This window comes from Notamacropus eugenii, chromosome 1 (genome assembly GCF_028372415.1).
Source record: "Notamacropus eugenii isolate mMacEug1 chromosome 1, mMacEug1.pri_v2, whole genome shotgun sequence".
In the NCBI taxonomy this organism is placed as follows: domain Eukaryota; kingdom Metazoa; phylum Chordata; class Mammalia; order Diprotodontia; family Macropodidae; genus Notamacropus; species Notamacropus eugenii.
Genome location: NC_092872.1, coordinates 707,821,778 through 707,845,482, shown reverse-complemented (window position 1 = coordinate 707,845,482; position 23,705 = coordinate 707,821,778). Strand labels below are relative to the sequence as shown.

Sequence of the window (23,705 nt, the reverse complement as noted above, 5' to 3'; positions counted from 1 at the left end):
CCCATACACATAATCAAACAGTTGGATTAGATTTAATTCTGTGGTGTTGCAGAGAACTTCGACTTCGTTAAAAAGAAATCACAGTACAATATACATAATTTTCACTCAACATGAGGAATAACTTTCAAGCACTTAGGGCTTTTCAAAAATGGAATTAATTATTTTAAGAGTGAGTGAATTCCCTGACCATCACAATGTCAAAGTACAGGCTAGAATGACCATGTGTCAAGAATGCCTGATTCATGGGATTTAACTAGATGACCTTGAAAGTCCCTTCAAGTACTAAAATTCTGTGATTCAAAAATTCTCACAACTCACCTCCCATTCCTGGAACATACGTATTAGGAACCCATAATCCCTGGCTCGTAATGCCAGCAAATCAATAATCAGCAACAAGCAGAGGGGGTCATTGTCTGGATCGAGGCTTCCAAGAGAAGGGAAAGTGGGCAGAAGGACAAAAGAAAGAAGCTGTTACGATCTCGGCACAAGAAATTAAGTTACAGTTGCAACAAAACTCACAACATACAATTATTCAGCTCCTCCTTAGCAGGGGGAGTTCCTTCAACCGTCTGAAATGAACAGATCACTGTACAGTTGTGCTGAAGACACAGGATGGCTCATGACACGAATGGCCTTGCAGACTGGCATATGCCTCTCTATGGACTGAGCCGCTAACAGCCAGATGTAGTAGCCTCAGTTGTCGCAGCAAAGTAGCTTATGGAATCTAGTAACAGACATTTACCTTAGGATAAGTTTACAGAATTCCAGGGCTGTTCGGGGACAACCTCTCCTCTCTAGGAACATCATGTGCTTGAAGAGAACCAGGTAGAAAGCTCTAGATAAAGAAACAGGTTATGCAGATAGAGTTTTATTGAAATTTTGGCCATATAACAAGTATCCTAAACCTCAGTTTCCATCTAAAAAAACAGGGATAGTATATGTGGCTCCGCTTACTTTACAGTGCTGTTGTGAAGATCAGATGAGATAATGCATGTGAAAAGGCAGTTAAAATTTTCAAGGATACAAAAATTGTTAAGTATTCAATATTTCACATGTGTAGGGTAAAGCAAGTTACAGACTTTATATTATATTATACAATGGGACATAAGATTCTGATTTCTGACCCTCAAAAAATTCATTCTTTTTTCCTTATTAGTCTCTACTCCAGAATTTAAAAGTGTAAGTGAGGAAAATCACTGGTTACTTATCTAATACTGACCTTTATTTTGGTTCTAGCAGAATGGGTGCTATGTTTAATATAGGGAGCAGTTCTGCCAGAACTTCATGTGAATACACTACATAATAGGACAGATACACACTCTGCTTCCTTCACAACTTGTAGTTGATGAATATGCTAACAGACCTTCATGATGTAGAGATGCAGAGATCTCTGCATCTAAGTTTGAGGAACAAAAATCAAAACACAAATGGCAAGTCACTAACCTGTTCTCAGTTCTGCGATAATCTAGTCTGCAAGTTCCACTGGTGAGACTAAACAAAGGATGAAATGCGCATTCCAAACTGTACAAAGCTCTCTCTAAAAAGGAGAGAAATGCTGTTTAGGAGCCATTTTCATCACGTTCATCAAATTAAAATGTCCTATGTAGCAGAGGTTAATTCACTACACACACACGCACACGCAGGCACACACATAATTCTGCAAGCTAGCAGAATGTATAAACAGGAGATAGAAAATCGAGATCCCCTGACTCTAAGACAGGTCTTCTTTGGTACTCATTTTATCATCACCCAGTGATGAAATTCCCTTGGTATGACTAAGTCAATCAAACTTAAATTCAATTTAACATCTGTTAAGTCACTGCTTTGTGCAAAAGCACTGTGCGAGGTGCTGCAAAGGTAAAAGGAAACAGCGCCAGTTATCAAGGAGCTTAACTGGAGAAAACATGGACAATTTAAGTGGAATAGTTTTTCTACTCTTATTCAATGATAAGTAATACTGAGGAGGGAGAAAAACACTGGCTACGTAAGGGATAAGAGGAGGCTTCCTGGTAGACTTGACATTATAACTGAGCTGGAAGAAAGGATTCTGACAGGTGGAAAGGAGGAAGAAGTGCATCCCAGGCACAAAAGACTGTCATGTGACTGGACAGAGACTCCAGGATTAAGGAAACAGCTAGTGTTCCAGTTTGGTTAGAATGCTGTGTTCCAAATCTGGAGAGTTAGGGAGGTGCCAGAGCATGGAGGGCTTTTAATGCCAGGCCAAGGAGTTTGCCTTTTATTCTGGGAGCAAAAGAAAGCCAATGAAAGTTGTTGAGATACAAACTGACCTATGCTTCAGGGAAGATTATTTTCAAAGCTGTGCAGAGGATGGATTGGAAAAGGGTAGATACTGGAGACAGGAAAATCATTTAGGAGTTATTACAACAATTCCAAAAAGAGAAAGGAAAGCCTGAACTAAGATGGAGGTTACGTGAGTAATCAGAAGGAAATGGATATGAAGACAATTTGTGAAGGCTGAACAGGCTGTGGTAACAGATTGGGTGTGTGTGTGTCTAAGGAGAAGATAGTGGTACTCTCAACAGAAACAGGAAGTCCAAAGGAAGGGAATGTTTAGGAGAAAAAATGATGGACATAATGAATCTGAGTTGCTGATAGGATAGCAAAGCAGAGATGGTACTGAGATACGGGGCTGGAGGCAAAGGAGAGATATTAGGGGTTGCATAAAGAAATTTGGGAGTCACCTACATACAGATAATAACCAAGTCCATTAGAATAAACAAGATCACTGGAAAAAAAAAAAAGAGAGAATTGTCAAGGACAGAGCCATAGGCAACATACCCATGGTTGTGGGGTATGAGATGCCTGCTAATCAAGCCAACGAGACTGAAAAGGAATAGTCAAACAGGTGGGAGGACAATCAAGAGAGCAATGTCACATGTGCCAAGAAAGAAAAACTTACCCACAAGGTATGGGTGGTAACAGGTGTCAAAAGTTTCAGTGAAGATGAAGATTGAAAGAGGAGCTTGGAATTCGGCAGTGAAAAGATCACAAATAACCTTTGAAAGAGTTGGCTCAGTAGAAAGGTGGGAATGTAAGCCAGATTACATGGAGTTCAAAAGAGAAGGGGGACGAGTAGACGCAATGAGTAAAAACTATTTTTTAGGAATCTGGCAGTAAAGGGAAGTTAGATATAGGGTGACAACTTGAGAGACTGACAGAATAGTTTAAGGAATATTTTATTTGATTCAATGATTTTACCTAAAGTGCTAATAACTATTAGCTCAGGATGTAAGAACAAGGCTACCTTATCCTGTTGTTCCATCTTGGCAAAAATAATCAGTACTGCGTGCCATCTGACAAAACCACTTTAGAAACCACTTCTCTTGCCACTAAAATATTCTTAAAAGAGGAAAGAGATGGATTTCTTGCACACCAAATTAGGAATAAAAACTTACAATCTTCCTCTGCCCCCATAAGATGACAGCTGTCCCAGTTGTTGCTAAATTTTACCTATAAGATCACGAGCCATCTCCTGATCCTCCTGGAGTCGACACACATCACTGAGCTGAAGCAGTGAGTCTATGTGATAAGGGTTTCCCTGGAGAAGAAGCTGAAAATAAAGGGAAAAAGAGATGGTTGACAATGGTATCAAAAACACACCACTTAATGCAACTGTTCTTTGGAAAGTAAGTGTTTGAGCACACAAATAATACGAAAGCACTCAATAGATTCATATTTTTTTACAGCATGTTTAAACTTTCTCACATAAGGGAATTCATTTGGAACTCAAAAAATACCTGGTACTTCTCATCTCTCCATCATTTACCTGAGCTTATATATGCCAGAAGACTTGGTGTCCTGCCCTGGTATTGGAGGGTAACCACAGCACCTCCAAGTGGGAAGGAAGTACAAAGGCAATCTAGGCCATTCCACATCTGAACAAGATTCCCTTCTTCAACATATCCAACAAGCGGTCATCCAATTTCTGCCTGACGACCTCTATCATGGGGGAACAGCTTAACTCCAGAGGCACACCTTTCCATCTCTGGAGAGCTCTGTAACCCACTGCTACTTCTAACCTTTGGGGCCAAGAAAACAGTTTCATACCTTTTCTATCTAACAGTTTTTCAAATATCTGAATAAAGCTAACATCTTTCAAATAAATCTCTTCTTGAGACCAAGCATCCCGAGGTCCTCCAAATGATCTTCACATGCTACCCTTTCAAGGCCCTTCACCACAAACTGATTACCCTCCTCTGGATGCTTTCCAGTTTATCAGATAACATCCCTCCTAAAACACAGTGCTCGGAGCTGAACACATCATTACAGATATGATCTGATCACAGAACTATCACTCTCTTGATCCCGGACACTGTGTCTCAAAATGCCACCAAAGATTATATTGGCCTTTTTGGCTGTCATATCCCACCACTGTTTCATACTGAACTTTCAGTGCATTAAAACACACATCTTTTTCAAATTCCTAGTTCACTGTATCTCCCCTACTTGTTTTTGTGAAGTTGATTTTTTAATCCAAATGTAAAATTCACTTTGTTCTTATTAAACTTCTTTAAGACTTTGTCGGTGCAAAATTGCAACCTGTCAAGATTTTCTTAGCCCATGAATCTATCATTCAGTGTGTTAGCTATTCCCCCTAGTGCTGTCTCTTTTCTGTTAACCAGCACAGGGTCAACAACAACTCTCTGGAAGCCTTTACTGAAGTCCTTCTCCAAGCTAAAAGTCAAGCCGTTTAAGCTGCTCTATGGTCCAGCCATTCAGCCTGCTCTGAATTCGCCTAATTGTGCTGTCTTTTAGCCCCACTGCTCCAGCTTTTCCACAAGACTTGGCTAAAATCCAAGTAAACTCTCCCTATGGCACCACCTTGACATACCAGCTAGCAACCCTGCCAAAAAAGGAAACAAAGATAGAAGGGCCTGACCTGTTCTAATGAAGCCATGCTGTTGCTTCATGTTTCCTTTTCATGGTAAGTAGTAAAATTTTGCCACAAAACAAAAATCCGGCTCAAGAGCCTCTACTCTATAGACCCTATTTATTCTCTTCCCTTTTTAAAAAACTGGATCAAAACTTAAGCTTCTCCAGTCCTTATGCACCTTTCCAAGATCTCTTACCTACAGTGGATCAGTAACACAATGGTCAGTTCTTTCAGCAGGTGTGGTGTCTTTCTAGGCTCACTCATGTGAATTAACAAAGGCATTTAAGTCCTCTCTTACTATCTAAGCATTTCTTGTGGGTATCGAGTTCCTATCAGCCGTTTTCTCTTTTCTAATCCAAAGATCTTTCTTCTTAGTAAAATAAAAGTTAGCAAGCTCCATCTTCTTCCTGTTGTCAATTATGACTGTTCCATCAACCCTGGACCTATACCTTACCCTCCTATATTCTTTTATTCCCAATATAAGGTTTAAATTTATTCCTTCCCCACTCCAACCTTTGTTGTCCTTAGCTTTCCTTGACAGCCTCACCTTATTCTGAGCTATAGTGTTCCTGACACTATTGTCACAAAATTATTCCAGGATTTTAGAATCATCTTCTACTACCTGCCTTTGCCTCTATCTTCTGCACCTTTTAAAAAATCGAAACTGTGTTACCTATACATCACATTAGTTTCTTCATACAGCTCCATTTCCTCATCAAAATTATTTTTCATTACATTTTTAAATACTTTCGTTCTCAAGAGAATCCCATCCCTTCAGACTTCTTTTGTAAAATATCTGTCCATGGGATTCTACCAATCCTTTTTCTGAACCTTCTGAAACTTGTCCCCTCTGGAGTAGTTTATTCGGGATTCTCATGTCATCAAAAATACTAAATTCACAAGGTTTCCACTGAAAAGATCTGGACCAACTTTGGGGTCAGAGCAGGGATAGGGAACCTGTGACCTCCAGACCACATGTGGCCCTCTAGTTCCTCAAGTATGGACCTTCAACTAAATTCAAACTTCACAGAACAAATCCCCTTAATAAAAGGTTTGTTCTGTAAAACTTGGACTCAGTCAAAAGACCTTCACCCAAGGACCCAGAAGGCCACACATGGCCTGGAGGTTGCAGATACCCCACCAATGGATCAGAGTATGTAGGTAGATTCATTTCCAGGAGCTCCTCTGGAGCTTGGAGCCAAATGGACATCAAAGAGTTCTTAAAACCAGGCTTAATTTCTCACTGGCATGCCTGCACTACAAGCAAGGTTCTCCGCTAGTGTTTACCAACATGATAACCGGTCATGTGATGGAGAGAAAGAAGGGCATACTTTCAATTTCAATCAATTCTGCTTCAAGAGTCCTACCTAACACTAATCAGTTTATAAGACCCATCTAGAAAAGAAATGTTGTAAAAAGGTCTATCTTTAGCAATGATATAGGCCTCAGACTGTAAGAAGTTTGTTGTTCATCTGGGTTTTGTAATACTTCAGACTCTAAACAATGTATCTATATCACTTCAACTTCAATACTGAGTCTCAAATTTTCCTATCAAATTTAAGAAAACTGGACATGTTTCATAAAACTTCAATGCTGAAGTTGTTCTACTAAAATGCTAATAACTTTGCTTTCTTTCAAAGAAAAAGATTTAAAAATAGAACAGCTGGTAGTTAATTAAACCCTGTCTTTAAAGGTCATCTCACACTTCTTTATATAATCATTTCCCATTTCCTCAGCTGAAAAGACTCACACAAAGGAGCTTTCTTATTTCTCATACTGGCTTGAAAGCTTGTCCTCTACTTTCTTCCCTTTGGCCATGGGGGAAGGGTGTTACCACAACAGGACACGGCCCAATAGAATGGACTGTACATTCAAGTTGACACTCTCCTCAAAACATACCACAATATTATTTGGGTCCATGGACTCCACTGCATTTAAGAACTGGAACTGCACCTGCTGGTACTCTCGGTGGTGTTCAAATGTGAAGTGCTGAACTCCCCTCTTTGATTCCAGCACTCGCATTGTAATACCTAGAATTAGTGAAAATTCTATCAGTGAACCAAGCCAATCCTAACCAGTTTCAACAGAGTTATAATATCTCAAACACTCACAAAGTTATATGTATTAATTCAGCAATAAGGAATAGTGTTATGATCAGTAAAAACTAATGAGGCCTACTTTTTCTTGAAGATTTAAAATCTATTGGCAGAACTTCTATTAATCTGTATTCTCAACTCTAAACTCTCAAATCCCAGGGTTTTAATGCTTGTTTTAAACAAAATATAAAAATTAGAGCTAAATTCCTTCCTCAAACACCACCAAAAAATTTAAACTAGTTTAGTCAAGATCTACAGAATAATTTACTCCCTTACATATACATACACTGCTTTAGAAAAAAACAAACACTAGTGGTAATATTCTGAAATATAGTAAATGGACCTGATTCAGAAACCAGAATATAAAACTAATGGCACTAGATTGCCTTAGAAACAATGTGTGCAAGGTTGCTGGAGGATGGGAATGTTGCACAGGCAGTACCAACCATCCTCTTTGCCTTGGGTTGATAGGTTTGATGGTGGAGTTACATGAGTTTTAGGTGTTTTTTGGATTTTTTTTAGTAAGGAGAGGACAAGGCACCTCATTCTCTCCAGTTCTATCCAGGACAGTGTTGGATAGGGGTCAACAGCTCAATTTCCATAAGCAAATTAAACTGTCAGCTGGTACTTAGAAATGCTAATTCTTCTGATCACCCTGAAAAAATTCAGCTTTGGCTTTGCCCTTGTGAAACCTGGTAGTTTTTAACCTCATCTCCTCCCAAGTGATGCCCTGCTTAGACATCTTAACACAAGACACACTGTTACATAGACACCACAATGACCAAATAACTATCCAAATACTATAGGTACTGCCTGCAGTTCACAAAAGATGTTTTTTTTATAAGAATGTGAGAAGCATGCAGGATATGATAAATGGGAAGAAAACCTACAAACTGCCCACAGACATAACTTGACTTAGGGATAAACATGGACATGAATCTCCTATATAGTCCTGTTAAATGCACTGTATTATCAAATGGCTTAAAAACTAAATTGATTCCTATGCTCCAAAATTCCAAAGGTTAATTTTTAAAAATAAAACCTTGTTTCAGGTAGTATTTGGAAAAGTAAATATGCAGGGTATCTCAAACGTTTTAATACAGAGGTTAACCCAAAATTTGTGCTTTGAAAGCTACTAAATTTAATAGCTATATACCCAGCATAGCTTTATTCTCAAACACTAATGTATCTGTTGGCAAAAAACATCAAGGACCTCCCCACCTCCACACAAACCCCACCACTCCACAGCCTGATACGGTAGAAAAAACCCTGGACAAGAAAAGCTGGGTGCTAGTTCCAGCACTCTCCATTACTAGCTATTTGCCCACTAGAAAATTACTTAAATGAGTCTATTTCCTTCCCTATAAAACAGGAATAATGATTCCTGCCAAACTCAAAGGGCTGCTATGAAGATCAAATGGGATAATGCACATGAAAGCATCCTGCATGAATGTTGCAAAATTACACAGAATAAGCATGGCCCCAAAGAAAAGACATGCAATGACACTGACAATCACCACAGCTGGCATAAGATACCCATGACCATAACCTGATGAAGCCCCAACCTGTTTTGCTATAGCGGGGCCAAGTGCTCTTTGGAGTGGTCAGCCATGTGCTTCGGTGGTACTGACGCTGTCTCTGCCGAGGTCTGTGGATTAAAAAATGTAGAACATGTTTTATCTGTGGGGACAAATTCTTTCAGTTATCTAGTCACTGGGGAATACGTAAAAAATTATGAAGTCGTCCACACTACAAGTTGCAACATTATAGATACAAAGCTTTGTGGTCACTGTAGACTTTCTCTTAAAAACTGATAACAGTGTTTTAAGGCTTAGAAGTAGGAACAAAATCCCCAGTTGTTTTAAGAGGTTAAATCATTGACACCAAACATTACAGAAGCCAAGTGTTGAGCAAAGAGCCCGGAATGAGAAAAAGAATCTGGGCTCAAAGGCCAGCTCTGTTCTCTGACTGTCTGGGTGACCTGGGGTAAGTCACTTCACCCCTGTAGGTCTGTTTCCTCATCTGTAAAATGAGGGTACACTATATGATCTCTGAGGTTCTTTCTGATCTAAACATGATTCGATTTCCTGAATGATCTGGCTTCCTCTAGCACCATAAAATATAGGGTACCCCAAAAATTCTGGTACAGTTTTAAGATATTAAAGCTGTGTTAGATAAGCAATTAAGGCTGATCCTGAACTAAGACTTTTGAAACACCCTGTAGCATTTGCCTTGTTCAATATTTCACCAAAAAATTTCACCTGGGATGTGATTTCCTACTCATTTTTTTAAACCATCTTTGGTCTAAATCTAATCTCAAACTGCCAGCACTCCTAAGGTTTAAGTAAATAAATCAAGACTAGTTCTGTCTTCATGTTGCGCTTTGTGCTTTACTGATGACAGGTTAATACTAGATTAGGCATCAGATTTAGGTTGCCATGATCATCAAGTCTTAGAATGCCTAATAGGCACTAATAAGTCAACACTGAATCTAAGAACATGAGTTGGGAAAAAATAATGAAAGATGAGTGACACAGAAACACATTTCCACTTCAAAAAGAAGTGTAGGGCAAAGTCCATCTTCTTCTAAGGACTTTCATATACTAACACCAAAGATTTCAACAACTTTCTATAACTTAACTTACTTTTCCAAAATTAATGAAGAGAAACACTATTCCTTGGTGTCCTTAGCATACTTCTGGACTACTAGGATTTCTTGTCAATATTTGTTTTAAAAACTACTAAAGGAGTTCAGTTCATATCAAGCTTTGCTCTCACCTCTGATCTCCAAGGACAGCTCGAGCTCCAAAATATCTTTTCAACTCTGTCTCTGGATTCAAGTGTCTAGAGAATTAGAAATAAAACACAACCAACAAAAATGGAATTTTTCTACAACTGAGAATTTTTTTTATCCCTAAACTCCAAACAACAACGGAGCAGTGAGAATCGTGGTGTTAGCTGACAAACCGTCAACAGTCAGTGATCCCTGTTCACTTTAAATTCTGAGCTACTGCCCTCTGCAGGGCCAGCCATGTAGTCAGGCTAGGCACATGCTTCAGGGGAAACAGCAGAATGACAGCTTCTACAGTACTTGCATTGTGTTGTGGAGGTATGTGACCTGCAGATACATGTTCCTCTCCTCTCCTCACTTGTCCAACTGTTAAACATGTGTTCCACATCTTTAAAAGAGTAGCAGGACAAAGTGTTAAATAAGATTAACAAGAGTGAGCTAAACAAACCCATCTACCCAAAGCTGGAAAGATGGGAAAATAAGGGAAGAGGAGAGCAGAGCTCTGTATCCAAGCACCGTCCAAAGATCAGTAACAGCGTGCACACCTCTACAAGTTAAACCAGCTATTTGCACCTCCACCTGTATGCAGAATGCCCTGTAGTGGCTGCAGGAATAAGCTATGGACCTACAGTTCAGAGAGGACAAGGCAGTCGGGCCAAACAACAACAATGTTCCAACTTCTTCCCTTGAAAAGAGAGCAGGGGAGAGGAAGGCAGGAGGATGTGCACCAAGACAGAAGGAGGTGAGAGAGAATGCCTAGGGAAAGCAGAAGGAAATTCATGAAGGCAAATGAGATGTAACTGGTATATTAAGAGTTAAAAAGGGCTGAAGATGTTTTTGCTCAATTACTTTTGTTTCAAGGAAAGGTTTAAGCTACAGGAAAGGGATCCCCTGAACCCCCTCAAAAAACTGTGACATCACAAAAGGTATAAAAAAAAAAAATGAAATGCTGTGAAATTATAATGCCTAAGGTTGGCCCCAAAGAAGAGATATGTGGTGCTATCTCCCTGACTTCCTTGCAGAGGGGTAAAGGTGGGAGGGATGTAGAATGCTGCATATGATGGCAGACTTTGGGGATGTATTGGTTAGTTTTGCCTAATTGTCTTCTCTTCTTTATTCTTTGTAATAAGGGATAACTCTCTGGGAAGAGGACTTTGGAAGAACTGAGTGGGAAATACAGGTGATGTAAAAACCAGTGATACCAACAATATTCTAATTTTAAAAAAAGTACTTAGAAAAATAACTATAATCAAAACCACTCCGGTAAAGAAGGCTCAAGTCCACACAACTTAGTCAATGGCAGAACCAGGGCTTGATAATAAGATCTTAAGTTCCAGTTCAGGGTTCTTTCCCCTATACCATATGGGACCATCCAAACCTCCTCAGTTCTAGAAAAGCCACCAGAGCCACTAATGGTCACAGCCTAGAGGTTTTTCAGATACTCTGAACTAAAGAGTAACTGTAGGAATTACCCAACAAAGAGGTTTGCTAACTCATAAAAGTGCAAATGAAACAGGTACTCACCCCAAACATGTGGTTAACTATATGTTTTCCTATTAGAGTGAGTACATCAGAAAAAGCTGGAAATTAAGAGTCATGTGATTTAGTTTTCCCTCTCTGCCACTAGGTTTTTAGAATGAGGAATTTATTTCTACCTAAAAGACGAACCGTTGGTTAATTTGATCTGAAACAAAGGACCACATTTTATAGTAACATCTTTCAAGAAACATCTTGAAGAGTTAAAGAAAATAAATCTAACACTCGGCAAGGAATTATTTCCCTGCTAGAACAGATGGACTGTATGTTATATAGCAAAGTCTATCTGGAAAAAAAAAACGCAACTCCACCATTAGTCTATTACCTGTGTTCAACATAGAGAAGAGGTCGACTCTCCATGATGACACTGCTATGAGTCTGATTTGATAGACCATTGGTAACTTCAATTTTCTCTAAAATGCTGTCAATATCTTCCAGACCATCATCTTCCTGAAAGCACCAAAAAGATTCAAGATAGACGAACCATTAAAGTAACTCTAATCTAAACTCTACCACTCAGAACCATTCAACAGATTAGTTATCAAGCATTTTTGTTTTCTGTTTGTTTTTTAAAGAGGAAGAACCAGCTCTGGGATTTTGACTAAGCAAACATAAAATTAAAATTGTAATGCCAGGAGAAAAGTGAATCATTCCTAGAATCCCACGGGTCAAGGGCATTAATCTGAAATATATTTGTTGACAATAAACTGAACACAAACAAATTATTATTTCCACTTACTACTGAATCACCAAGTTAATAAAACAGTAAACAATAGGAGGTGTACAGTTCATAGGAACTATCAATACTAGCGAACTGGCTTGTAAATTGTTGTATAATACAGACTGGAAAAGAAAAAAAGCAGTAGAGTAAGAGGATTGTTGATTTTACAAAGGAAACACATGAAACAAGGAGGAGAGCAAACTTTCAAAAGCAATCTTTTTTTCTGTTTTGAATTATCTAAATTATACTACTAATGGGGGCTCAGCCTGGGGTCCAGGGCTTGAGACTTCCCCAGTGCTCCATGGACACTTCCCAGAAGAGACACAAGCTAGCTCGTGCTTCCGGTCTAGACTCCCCCATGTCATACCTTCACCTCTTCCTGACCCTGCAAAGCAGGTCTCCTGAGCCTCACCAGACGTATCACCACCGCCTGCTAGGAGGCTGAACCTCAAGGGAGGGCCCTGAACAGGTGAATCACCTGCCCCCTGATACTGTGCTTGGACCATTCCTCAACTCTCCCCAATTCAGTGATTCTGAACCCCAGGGTGCTGAAGTATAAAACCTGTTTCTCAACCCCCTACTGCTTGCTCCCCAAACACTATCTCCCTTCCCTCAGCCCCACCCCCAAATGCCCCACACTCCAGATTTGCTCATCCCTTTCTACTGTGCCCTGTGGAATGCATACATGCTTAATAATTAACCATCTTCCCTCCTCTGCCACCCACTGAACCCTGGCTTGCTACTGCTCAAATTGTGACGTGGCCAACCTCTGCCCACTGCCTGTTCTTTTGCACACACTCCCTGCTTCCCAATGCCATGACCAGCCTTCTGCTCCACCATCACTGTGCAGCCTTTCCCCCTAGGGAAGGCTCATATCATTCACATTCATCAGCGTCATCCCAACTTCTTCTCTACACAGAGTATAGGAAACGTTTTTTTTCCACTTATATAGAGTATAGACATATGTCATTACCACCTTCACCATGTCTGCTCAATCTTTCCTTTCCTATCACTCACCTCACCCCTCACAAGTCGATTACTGTGATAGGTGGATCTCCTTGCCTCATGCCTTGCCCCAAAGCTGGCCCCTCTCCACTCAGCTGCCAAAAAGACTTTCTATAATACAGTTCTGACACACTCAATAAAATCCAGGAGCTCCCTGTCACTTCTAAGGCCCAACAGAAAATCCTATTTGGCTTCTAAAGCCTTCACAATCTTGGTCCTTTTCCTCATCCTTTCCCCTCTCCCACCCCTGCACATGCTCTACTGGTCTTTTTGACATTCTTTGCAGACACTACCCCATCATCTGATATATTTATTCTCTGAAGGTCCCCCATGCCTGGACGTCTCTCTCTCTCTCCTCATCACCACCTCCTTGGTTTCTCTACTTTCCCTCAGGACTTAGCTCAACTTTCATCTTCCACAGAAGGGCTTTCCTGGTTCAGCCCTCACACTCCCAACCTTCCCTCTGAGAGAAATTTCCAACTATTTCATACACATCTTATAGGTACACTGTTGTCTGTGTAAACCCCTGGACAGAAGGAATAGTGTTTTTGCCTTTTTTTAAATTTTTAGCATAGTGCTTGGCACACAGTAAGCACTAAATTTTGCTGAGAAAAAGAAATGGGAATCAATGTTTTCAAAACTCCTTTAAATAACAGCCAGAAGGGATAGAAGGGAAACAAAAATTAATGACAAAACTACACACAAGCTTTGACTCTAACATACCGGAGTTTCTCCTATTGTGGTTTTCTTATTTTTCTTCTTCTTCTTTTTCTTCCGTGACTTGTTATTCAGATTAGCCTGTCAAAAGAAGAACACTGTGATCCACAGAAAAAGATAAGGAGCCAGTGCACTAAACAAGGTAAGAAAGGGCTCTGTCACATCAATAAAGAAGCAGGATTACAATTTCTGAGGAGATTACGGACAGGTTGATCTGGGCACAAAACTGAATGACAGATGATATGGTATGAGGAGGCTTCCCATCTCTGCTCCCAAGTCCCCAAATGGGAATATGCTTAAGAAAAAATAAATATAGGAGTAAAGAGACTAGGGGAGAAAAGAAAGAGAGAGAAGGCAACTTGGGTGAGCTTTCCCCCTTTTAAGAGGCTTTCTAGAAACTCTTTCAAAAACAAGAGAATGCAGTGGTTAGGCACTATGAAATACACAACCAACCTGAACATTTTCAAACACACAAAAGAGTATCAGAGCCAAGAATTCAGTCCAGTGCATAGCTAAAAAAGCATTTCTGGTATGTTTAATATTATTGTACATATATAACCTATTATCAGATTATATGCCATCTTGGGGAGGGGGGGAAGGGAAGGAGGGAGAAAAAAGTCTGGAACTCAAAATCTTATAAAAGTGAATGCTGAAAACTTTCTTTATATGTAACTGGAAAAAGAAAACACTATTACCATTTTCAAAACAAAAAAGCATTTCCAAAAGACAAAACTTTGTAGAGGCCTGAGGAGGTGGCCCATAACTCTCTCCCCACTCCCAAGAGTACAGTACTACAAAAGTCACTCAACATTAATTAGGAATCCCCAAATAAATTACTGTTAAACATATACAGAGGGAATCCATCCTTAAGGAAGAGGTGTCCAAATACAGAAGAGGGAAAGAGACCCAGAGAGATAAGGAAAATATTTAAGGGGTCCTACTACTAAAGTATACTACCTGAAAGGCTGCCTCCTCTTTAATACTAATGGAAAAGTATATAAATATCAAATAGGAATCAAAGTTTTCAAGAACCCCTTGAAAAGCAGTGTTGGACACGGCTAGTACATACATTATGTTTTGCATGATTTCATATATATAACAGGAATATTTCTTACCATCACAATGGGTCACAGAAGGGGTGGAGAGAGGGAGAGAATTTGTAACTGAAAACTGAAAAAGCAAAAAATGTCTCCCCCATCCTCAAAAAATCCTGCCTTGATCCTTCCACCCCCATTAGCTACTATCCTATTCCTTTTCTTTTGTGGTTAAACTGCTTGAGAAGGCCATCTACAACAGATGTCTCCACTTCTTTCTTCTCACTCTCTTATCTCTTTGCAGTCTGGTTTCTGGTCTCATCATTCAACTAAGACTGCTCCCTCCAAAGTTACTAATGATCTCCTAATCGCCAAATCTAATGTCGTTTTCTTAATCCGCAGCCTTTGTGACCTCTCTGCAACCTCTGAAACTGCTGATCATCTTCTTCTCTTTGGTTTCTCTGTTGGTTTTTGTGACACTGCTTTTTCCTGGTTCCCCTCTTACCTATCTGACCACTGTTTCTGCCTCCTCTGCTAATCGTTATCCAAGTCATGTCTGCTAACAGTGGGGATCCCCTAAGGTTCTGACCTAAGTTCTTTTCTCCCTCTATACTATTCCACTTGGCGACCTCATTGGCTCTCATGATTTCAATTTTCATTATCAATTACGAGACTCGTGCATAAGATGATAGTTTTTTTTTTTATCAATTATCATACTTATACACAAGTCTCAGATCTACTTACCTAGCCCTAACCTCTCTGCTGACCTCCAGTCTCACATTTTCAATTGCCTAGCAGGTATCTTGAGATGTCTTACAGACATCTTAAACACAACATATACAAAACTGAACTCATTACGTATATTCCCAAACCCTCCCTTCTTCCTAACTTCTCTATTACAATCAAGGGTACTACCATCCTCAACTCCTAGCTCTCCCATCTCCCCTATCCAATCAATGTCATTTCCACCTCATAACATCTCTTATCTACACCCCTCTTTTCTCCTTTGACACTGCTGCCACCCTGGTGTAGGCCTTCCTCACCTCTTTCTTGGACTATTACATTAGCATGATGGCTGGCTTCCCTTGTTCAAGTCTCCCCACTTCAGTTCACTCTACATTATGCTGTCAAACTGATCTCCCTAAAACATCACATTTTGGTCTAACTGTATCATCCCCCGTTCAATCAACTCTTACCTCCAGGATCAAACATAAAATCTTCTGTTTGTCACCCAGATCGCTTTATAACCTGGGCCCCCTCATACTTTACACTTTACCCCCTTTGAAAAGTTCTGTGATCCACTGACTCTGGCCTCTATTTCCCAACTCCAAGTCCTTTCACTGGTTGTCTCTCTATCCCTGTCTCCACACCTGTAACTCTCCCATTCCTAGTCTCTGCCTCCTGGCTTCCTTGAGGTGTCAGCTAAAGTCCCATTTTCTGCAAAAAGGTCTTCCTAATCCTCATTAATCTTAGTGCCATCCTTTTGAGACAACTTCCAATGTATCCTGTCAGTATCATGTTTGTACCTAGTTGTTTGCTTGTTGTCGCTCTCCAGACTGCAAGCTCCTTGACAGAAGGGACTGTCTTTTCCTTTTCTCTGTAGCTTCAGCACTTGAAACACAGCCTAGCACATAGTAGGTACTTAAGAAATGCTAGTTGACTAACTAGGCTATATGATTCCTAGTTTCCAATCTACTATACCTTGACCTTCCTTTCAGCAAGTGGGAAAGATCATGTCCTATAAAGAAAAACTGTTATTCATTCTCCAATACCTGTGAACTAGTTGTTGCCTGGTTCTCATGTGAAAGACCTTCTCCATCTCTTTCCTGGATGACCTCTAGTTCTCCATTCTTAGTGTCTCCGTAATTCTCTGCACCTTCTTGTACCTTCAGTCTGTAATCATCTCCCCTTGCTTTGGATAAAAGTTCATCCTCAGGTTCTTCACTGGTTATCTGTGTCAGTGAAAAGAAAATAAATTCCAAAAGTCTTGGAAGAAATGATTGCATTGTAATCCTATTGAGTGAAAAAAATGATGGGTTTGGGCCACAGTTAGAGATACTAAGCTATATGTTAAACAACAGAATAGAAAACATAAGCTACTTTCAAAGTCGTCTCTTGGGATGGGAAGGAAACTTAAGCTTCAAGTATTTGGAGCTTAAATAACAGTAATGTGTACCATAAAAATGTAGACAACATGAACGATTTCTATTGGATACTTCAGTAAATGAATGCAGGCAAAAGCTGTAGATTAAAAATAAGAATTTTGGAAATCTGCATTGTAGACATAATTTTCTGCAGACATTCTGATCTGTTACATCATTGCAGCAGGAGGAGGTGATTTTCTTGAAGAATACCCCAATAAGCAGCTGCTATAACAGTTTTGAGTCAAAAGAATTATCTTTCCCTCTTCCAAACTTACCTAATACTTTAAGGGCACCAACATTCTTTTAGTCACTGAAGTTCAAAAACTTGGGGTTATCCTCAAACTCCCTGGACACAGGGTTGGTTTAGCTTTTTGTTTGCATCCCTAGGGCAGAGAATAGTGGCCCAAACAAAGCAAGCACTTTAATAAGTGCTTTTTGATGCAATGATTGTTGACAAGAACCAGACTACAAAAATTCAGAAAGTACTATCACCAGAGATGTTATTACAAGCTGACAAATTCTTCACAGCAACAGCAACTCACATCTTCATACAAGGACAGGGAAATTAACTGGAATTTGTGAACTTTTTTTTTAAAGTGCTAACTTTATTTCAATGTAATAGGTTCTGATTTGTAACCCTATGTATTTTATGCATCTAAAGACAATAATTCTAAGGGATCCATAGGCTTAACCAGACTGCCACAAGGCACAAAACAATAAAAAACTCTTGATTTAATATATTTGATAATCCAGTAGAAGTGACATCTGACCACTCAACAAATTCCAATAGCTTTCTATTACTTAGGATCAAACGTGAACTTCTCTGTTGGACATTTAAAGCTCTTCACAACCTAGTACATTTACACACATACATAAGTGCATATATATGAAGTTCTAGTATTCCCTCTTAACCTGTTCACCTCAGGCCTGGAGAATTAACATTACTGGCAAGTTAATGTGAGATCAGTTTGACACAGAAGGGATTAATGCCCAAATATGTATATGCAGGTTTTCAACTGTTTCTTTGCATTCCAAAGACATTTTTGGATTAACAGGTAGTGTTTGAGGATTACTCATATGCTCTCCTTTTTTCTATTAATGTGGATGCTCAATACTTTTGTTGATTTATTCAGATTTGTTCAAAAAAGATTTATTGAGCACCTACTAGGTAGAGATCACCGTGCTAGTTGCTGGGGAAAATGCAATATTTAGTTAAGACCAGAGATTCTGCCTTTATGGAGCTGATAAGTTTAAAATGCACAGATAACTAAGATCCAGTATTACCTGGAAAGTGCATCAGGAAGTTACAAAAGAGAAGTACTATGTGAAATCCTAGGGGAAGATCATTTCTAATGGGAAAAGAAGGAGGGGAAAAAGGATAAGTAAAAAGTATGTCTCTGTGTGTACACATACACCCAGCTTACCTACAGAAAGGTTCCCTTTGAAATAAAATATCAACAAAATAATTCCACAAATAATATAATAATTAATAATGAAATGATGGGATAAATAATAAAGTACTAATATTTAGACAGCTAGGTGGTAGAGTGAATAAAGCACTGGGTCTGGAGTCAGGAAGACCCGAGTTCAAATCTGGACTCAGAAATTTACTAGCTGTGAGACCTGGACAAGTCACTTAACCACTGCCTGCCAGTTTTCTCATCTAGGGGAGATCGTAATAGCACCTACCCTCCAGGGTTGTTGTGAGGATCAAACGAGGTAATGACTGTAAAAGTGCTTAGCACAGTGGCTGGCACATAGTAAGTGCTACATAAATTGTTAGCTACCATTAACATTATTAGTACCACTAGTGCGGTCAGAACAATGGAAGCAAAGCTGATGCTCACTGAAAGAGGGAAGATTAAACAAACTGTAGTATATAAAAAATAGAATATTATTATTACTGTAAAGTAAGAAACTATGAAGAATCCAGAGAAATTTGAGAAGACTAATGGGAACTGACGTCGAGTGTAATAACCAGAGCCCTAAAGATAACAACGTGAAGGAAAACAAGGCTAAAGCGCATCAGAATTCACACCAATACAATGACCATCACTGACTCTAGAGGACTGATGGGGGGAGATGGGGAAAGGAGAGCAGGCAACAAAACAATCAACAACTTTTTCCAAAAGAGAAAACCAGTCTAGGTTTCATGGTCGGAGCATGTGAGTTGGGCTTTAAAGGATGGGTGGGAATTGACCAGAATAAGAAGGCTGTACCACTCATAGACATGTTGGAAAGCATGGAGGGAGTTCAGTTTCATTGCTACAAAAAGTGCACAATGGAAAAATGGAAGTTCCTTTGGCTTGACCTTTATTTTGCAGGCAATACTGAAGATGTCTGAACAGACAGACGTGACCAGACCAATGTGTGAAAAAGATCATCCTGGCAGTCCCAGGAGACAGAAGACTGTGGCAATGGTCCAGACAGTTGGTGGAGAGGGCCTGCAGAAGGGTGGAAGCAATGGGGATAGAGAAGAAGGACAGATGCCAGAGATTTTGCAAGGGGGGAATCAAACTCAAACCAACTGTTACAAGTGAAGGAGAGGGAAGAGTCAAGGTATAACCCCAAGGTTTTGAGTATAATAAATGGACAAATGGTAAAGGCACTAACAGAAATAACAAAGCAAGAGAAGAAGCCAATTTGGGGGAGAAGATCTAAAGTCAACTATGGAATACGCTGAATTTATGGTAATGGTAGGACATCTAGACCCATATTACTAACCATCTGCTAGATATCTCCATCTGGACTGTCTTTTTGCTTATATTAGTATCCCGGTACTTAGCACAGTGCCTGGCACACAGTAAGCATTTAATAATTCCTTCCCTTCCTTCCATGGGCATAGCAAACTTGTTATATTCAAAACAACAATTTATTTCCCCCAAGACACTCCCCCCTTTTCTGTTGATGGCACCATCTTTTCAGTCATCCAAGACCATAAATTTGTGTGACTCAACTCTCATATCTAAGAAGCTGCCAAGTCCTGTTGATTATGATTCTGTGTTATCTACCTTCTCCTCTAATTCTTTTACATTTCCCTAGACTATGTTGTAACCCTCCCCAAGCAACGTAGCCTCCATGAAGGTAGAGAATGTACTGGCTTTATTCTTTATGACTCCAGTCACTAGCACTTATAGGCACTGAATAAATGTGAAATGATAATGAACCCTTACCAGACACAGAGGCTACAGCACATTTTATGAGTGGAAGTGGGGTAGAAAAGTATAGTGGCTCTAGGTGTCAGGAGGACCAGGGCTCCAATCCTTCCTATGTGAACCAGTTATGTCATTTAACCCTTCAGCTTCTGAGTTGCATTGGTAGAGGGAACTTCCTCACTTGTAGTTTCTAAACAGGTGGGGAATGTGCAGCCTGGAGGCCACATGTGGCCCTCTAGGTCCTCAAACGTGGCCCTTTTACTGAAACCAAACTTCACAGAACAAATCCCCTTAATAAAGGATCTGTTCGGTAAAACTTGAACTCAGACAAAAGATCGCACACCAAGGACTCACAGGGTTCCCCACCCCCGTCCTAAACCAATGAAAACACAGGACTCAAGCAATTGAAAAAATTCAAAACACAATCATGGTGCCTTGACAACTCTGTTTCTTAATTTTTACAATTTTACAATCTTGCTGGCCTTATCTGACAAGGGGCCCATGATTTTTTGTTAATTTGGTTCATCAGCCTCCTCACCTCCTATGACCTCCATCTTTGAGCTCATCATTACCAAGTGTCCTCCCACCTGGATCCTGAGCTCTTTTTTCATTTCTCCCTCTTTCTTGCTCATCCTAGCCCTACTCTTCACCTTTAACATGACCTCTAGTCTTCTATTCCTTTTTGTCTTGGTATCCCCAGTTGCTGGCACAACACCTCGCCTCCACCACTTGTAAGCATGCCCTCTGACAGATCAAACACAACTGTCATCCAATTGCCAACCCAAAATCAACTGATTTTCTCTATGATTCCTAGATTTACAAAATGTTAAGAGATGGAAGGATGCTTAAATATTATTCAATCCAACTCTTTCAATGTCTCCAATATTTCCTACAACACTTCAGTTTCCTCATATGTTAAGTAGGAATAAGAGTACTTGTACTATTTACCTCCCAGGGTTGTTACAAAGATCAGATGGGATAATTTACTTAAGTCTATAAACCATATAAGAACTATATAAATATAAGTTTTTATTACTTGGATACTTATTACCTTCTGTTATTACATATTATGATCATAACTACCATCACCATAAAACTTAGTGGTGAAAAAGAAAGAACGAGGTCCCTCGCTTCCTCCTCCCCCATATCACTTCCCCAAATCTCTCCTCCTACTTCCTACCTGGGTGACTCTGACAAGCAATTTTAGGATCATGGGACACTAGGGATCATCTAGTCCACCTTCCTTCTATAGACCTCAGTTTCCTCATCTGTAAAATGAGGATGTCAGATTAGATTAGTTTCTTCCAACTCTAGAGCCTATTCAACTAAAAAAAACTGACCCAGTGCCTACAACATATACAAAGCACTCTGTTAGGAAGTGAGGGATTAAAAAAGAAACAATCTCTGCTTTCAAAGAGCTGACATTCTAATGGGGAAAATAAAGGGCACAAAGAGAAGTAAATATTTTAAAAAGAGGGAGCACTACTGAGGAAGGGGTTATCCTTTTTTTGTGTGCATCGCCCTTTGGCAGGTTGGAGAAACCTAGCACCCCTTCTCAGAATAAAATTTTTAAATGCGTAAAATAAAATCTATGAGGTTACAAAGGAAACTGACTACAGCTATCTATTTTTTTCTCTCTTAACCTGGAATCTACGGGGGTCTAGAAACTTGGACAGAATGAAACGTTTCTACAGATCAATACAGACAGATATTGATGTATCTGGATAATGATATCTATGAGATACATCTAAATATGAAATAGATAGGTATCTATGTAGGTATGGATATAAGTATTTATGTAGGTCAATCTAGATATAACTTATATAGATAAGTCTAGATATAGGTATCTATAAATACAGACATCTATCTATAGATATAGATATATTCAGATATCTATGCAGATGCAGGGACCTATAAATACATTTAAATATAGTGAGATAACTACAGACAGATAGACAGGTAGATGGATAAAGATACACACACATTTTCCCCTCCCCCCCAGCACTCCAGGTTAAGAGCCCCGAAGAGCCTGTGGGGAAAGGCCTCGGGAAGGGGGCATCACGAGGGCTGAACTTCTCAGGGGGGGCTAGAGATTCCACAGGCTAGAGAGGAGGAAGGAGAGCGTCCCAGGCAAAGACGCGGGGGCGGGAGATGGAATGCCCCGGAGGACTCCTCCCCTGCCACGCCTCCGACGTGGCCCCGACATGGCCCCGCCCCTCACGCCGACGCCTCCGGCCCCGCCCTCTCCTCGCTTCCCCTTCCCCCCACTCCCCCCTTTCCCCTCCCCGCTCCTTCCTCCTTCCTTCTCCCCCTCCCCCTCCGGCCCCTCCCTTCGGCGGCTCCTCACCAGCTCGTACAAGTTGCTAATGGCGCGGCGCTCCCTCCTCCCCCTCCTCCGACGAGGATCGCTCGACAGCTGCCCCACTTCCTCGTCGTCCTCCTCGCCGCCGTCATCACGATCCTCGAGGCCTAGGCGCAGGGCCCCGGGCTCCAGGGGCTCCTGGCCCCGCTGTTCTCCCCGCAGCCTCCGGAGGGCCCGGCGCGACATAAGACCCAACGGCCGCGGACCCGCCGCGCTTGCGCACTGTCGCACGGAGGCGGGGACGGGGGAGGACGCTGCGCGTGCGCGCTGTAAGCCGCGGGCCCGCCTCGGCTTCCCTTAGATGGCGAGAAAGAAGCCAGCCACGCCTACTCCTAGGCTCCCGTGAGCTTTGAACCCGCCGGAGATTGGCCGCGCTGGCAGCCAATGCCTGCTCAGGACGAGGGCAGGGGCGGTGCTTAGCTGTCTGCAGCGTTTTCAGATTCCCTGACATCCATCCTTACTTTAGGGATTGCGGTTTCGAGTCCTAGACCTGAGTTCGAGCTGCCTGGCTGTGTGACCCTGGGCCAGTCACTTCACCTCTGCCTGCCTGGGGGCTGGAGGGGGCCGGAATTGTATCCTAGTTGGGAGGATCAAATAAGATGTTTGTAAAAGCAGTTTGCAAATGCCAGCCATAAAATGGAAAAAAGAGGACATGGAACTGCAAAGCTTTTTTGTTTTTCTGTTTTTAACATGACACTTTGGAAATCACAACAATTCTCATCAGAGCTCAATCCTGTAAAAGTTAAAAAAAAAGATAAAAGATGCCTGAGAATGTAACAGGTTTGCTCCTTTTCCAAAAATTAGCTGAAGTCGGGACAAGGAAACAGTAAAAAAAACAACTGTCTACCATATCCTTTGAAAAAGGCAAAAAAGGTAATCTTTTCTGAGTTACAAGAAGAAAAAAAGTGGTATTCTGTTATAAATAATAATGTATATTTATGACTATATACAATATGTCATATATGTATATATATCATGTATGTGTATATAGGTACAATCCCTGTGACATGAAATGTTCAGTGCATACATGTCCCTTCACCTAATAGTGTCCTGCACTCTCCCCTTGCCTCCTCTCCCCTCCCCTTCCTCTCCTCTCCTCTCCTCTCCTCTCTCCTCCTCTTCTGGGGTGCTCTACTCAGGGCAAGGTACACTTCCACGGCCAAAAGCTGCTTTTTTTCTTTGGGGTTTACTGCTACAGTTCTTTCTCAAAGACAAGCCTTAAGCCCAGTTCACCCTGAAGCTCATAGATT

The 23,705-nt window shown here is 40.7% G+C and overlaps 1 protein-coding gene across 1 annotated transcript in view; it reads right to left on the bottom strand.

Annotated features, from left to right (window-relative positions):
• TCF25 (TCF25 ribosome quality control complex subunit) overlaps window positions 1-22,815 on the bottom strand; it is a 38,923-nt gene extending 16,108 nt beyond the window's left edge. Inside the window, exons 1-11 of the mRNA XM_072636389.1 lie at window positions 22,441-22,815; window positions 16,567-16,746; window positions 13,767-13,841; window positions 11,643-11,767; window positions 9,769-9,834; window positions 8,556-8,638; window positions 6,794-6,924; window positions 3,472-3,571; window positions 1,444-1,537; window positions 743-835; window positions 319-424 (exon numbers count right to left, since the gene is read on the bottom strand). Coding sequence (XP_072492490.1) covers window positions 319-424; window positions 743-835; window positions 1,444-1,537; window positions 3,472-3,571; window positions 6,794-6,924; window positions 8,556-8,638; window positions 9,769-9,834; window positions 11,643-11,767; window positions 13,767-13,841; window positions 16,567-16,746; window positions 22,441-22,641 — 1,254 coding nt within the window. The 5' untranslated portion in view covers window positions 22,642-22,815. The remainder of the gene's footprint in view (window positions 1-318; window positions 425-742; window positions 836-1,443; window positions 1,538-3,471; window positions 3,572-6,793; window positions 6,925-8,555; window positions 8,639-9,768; window positions 9,835-11,642; window positions 11,768-13,766; window positions 13,842-16,566; window positions 16,747-22,440) is intronic.
• Between the last annotated feature and the right edge of the window lie 890 nt (window positions 22,816-23,705).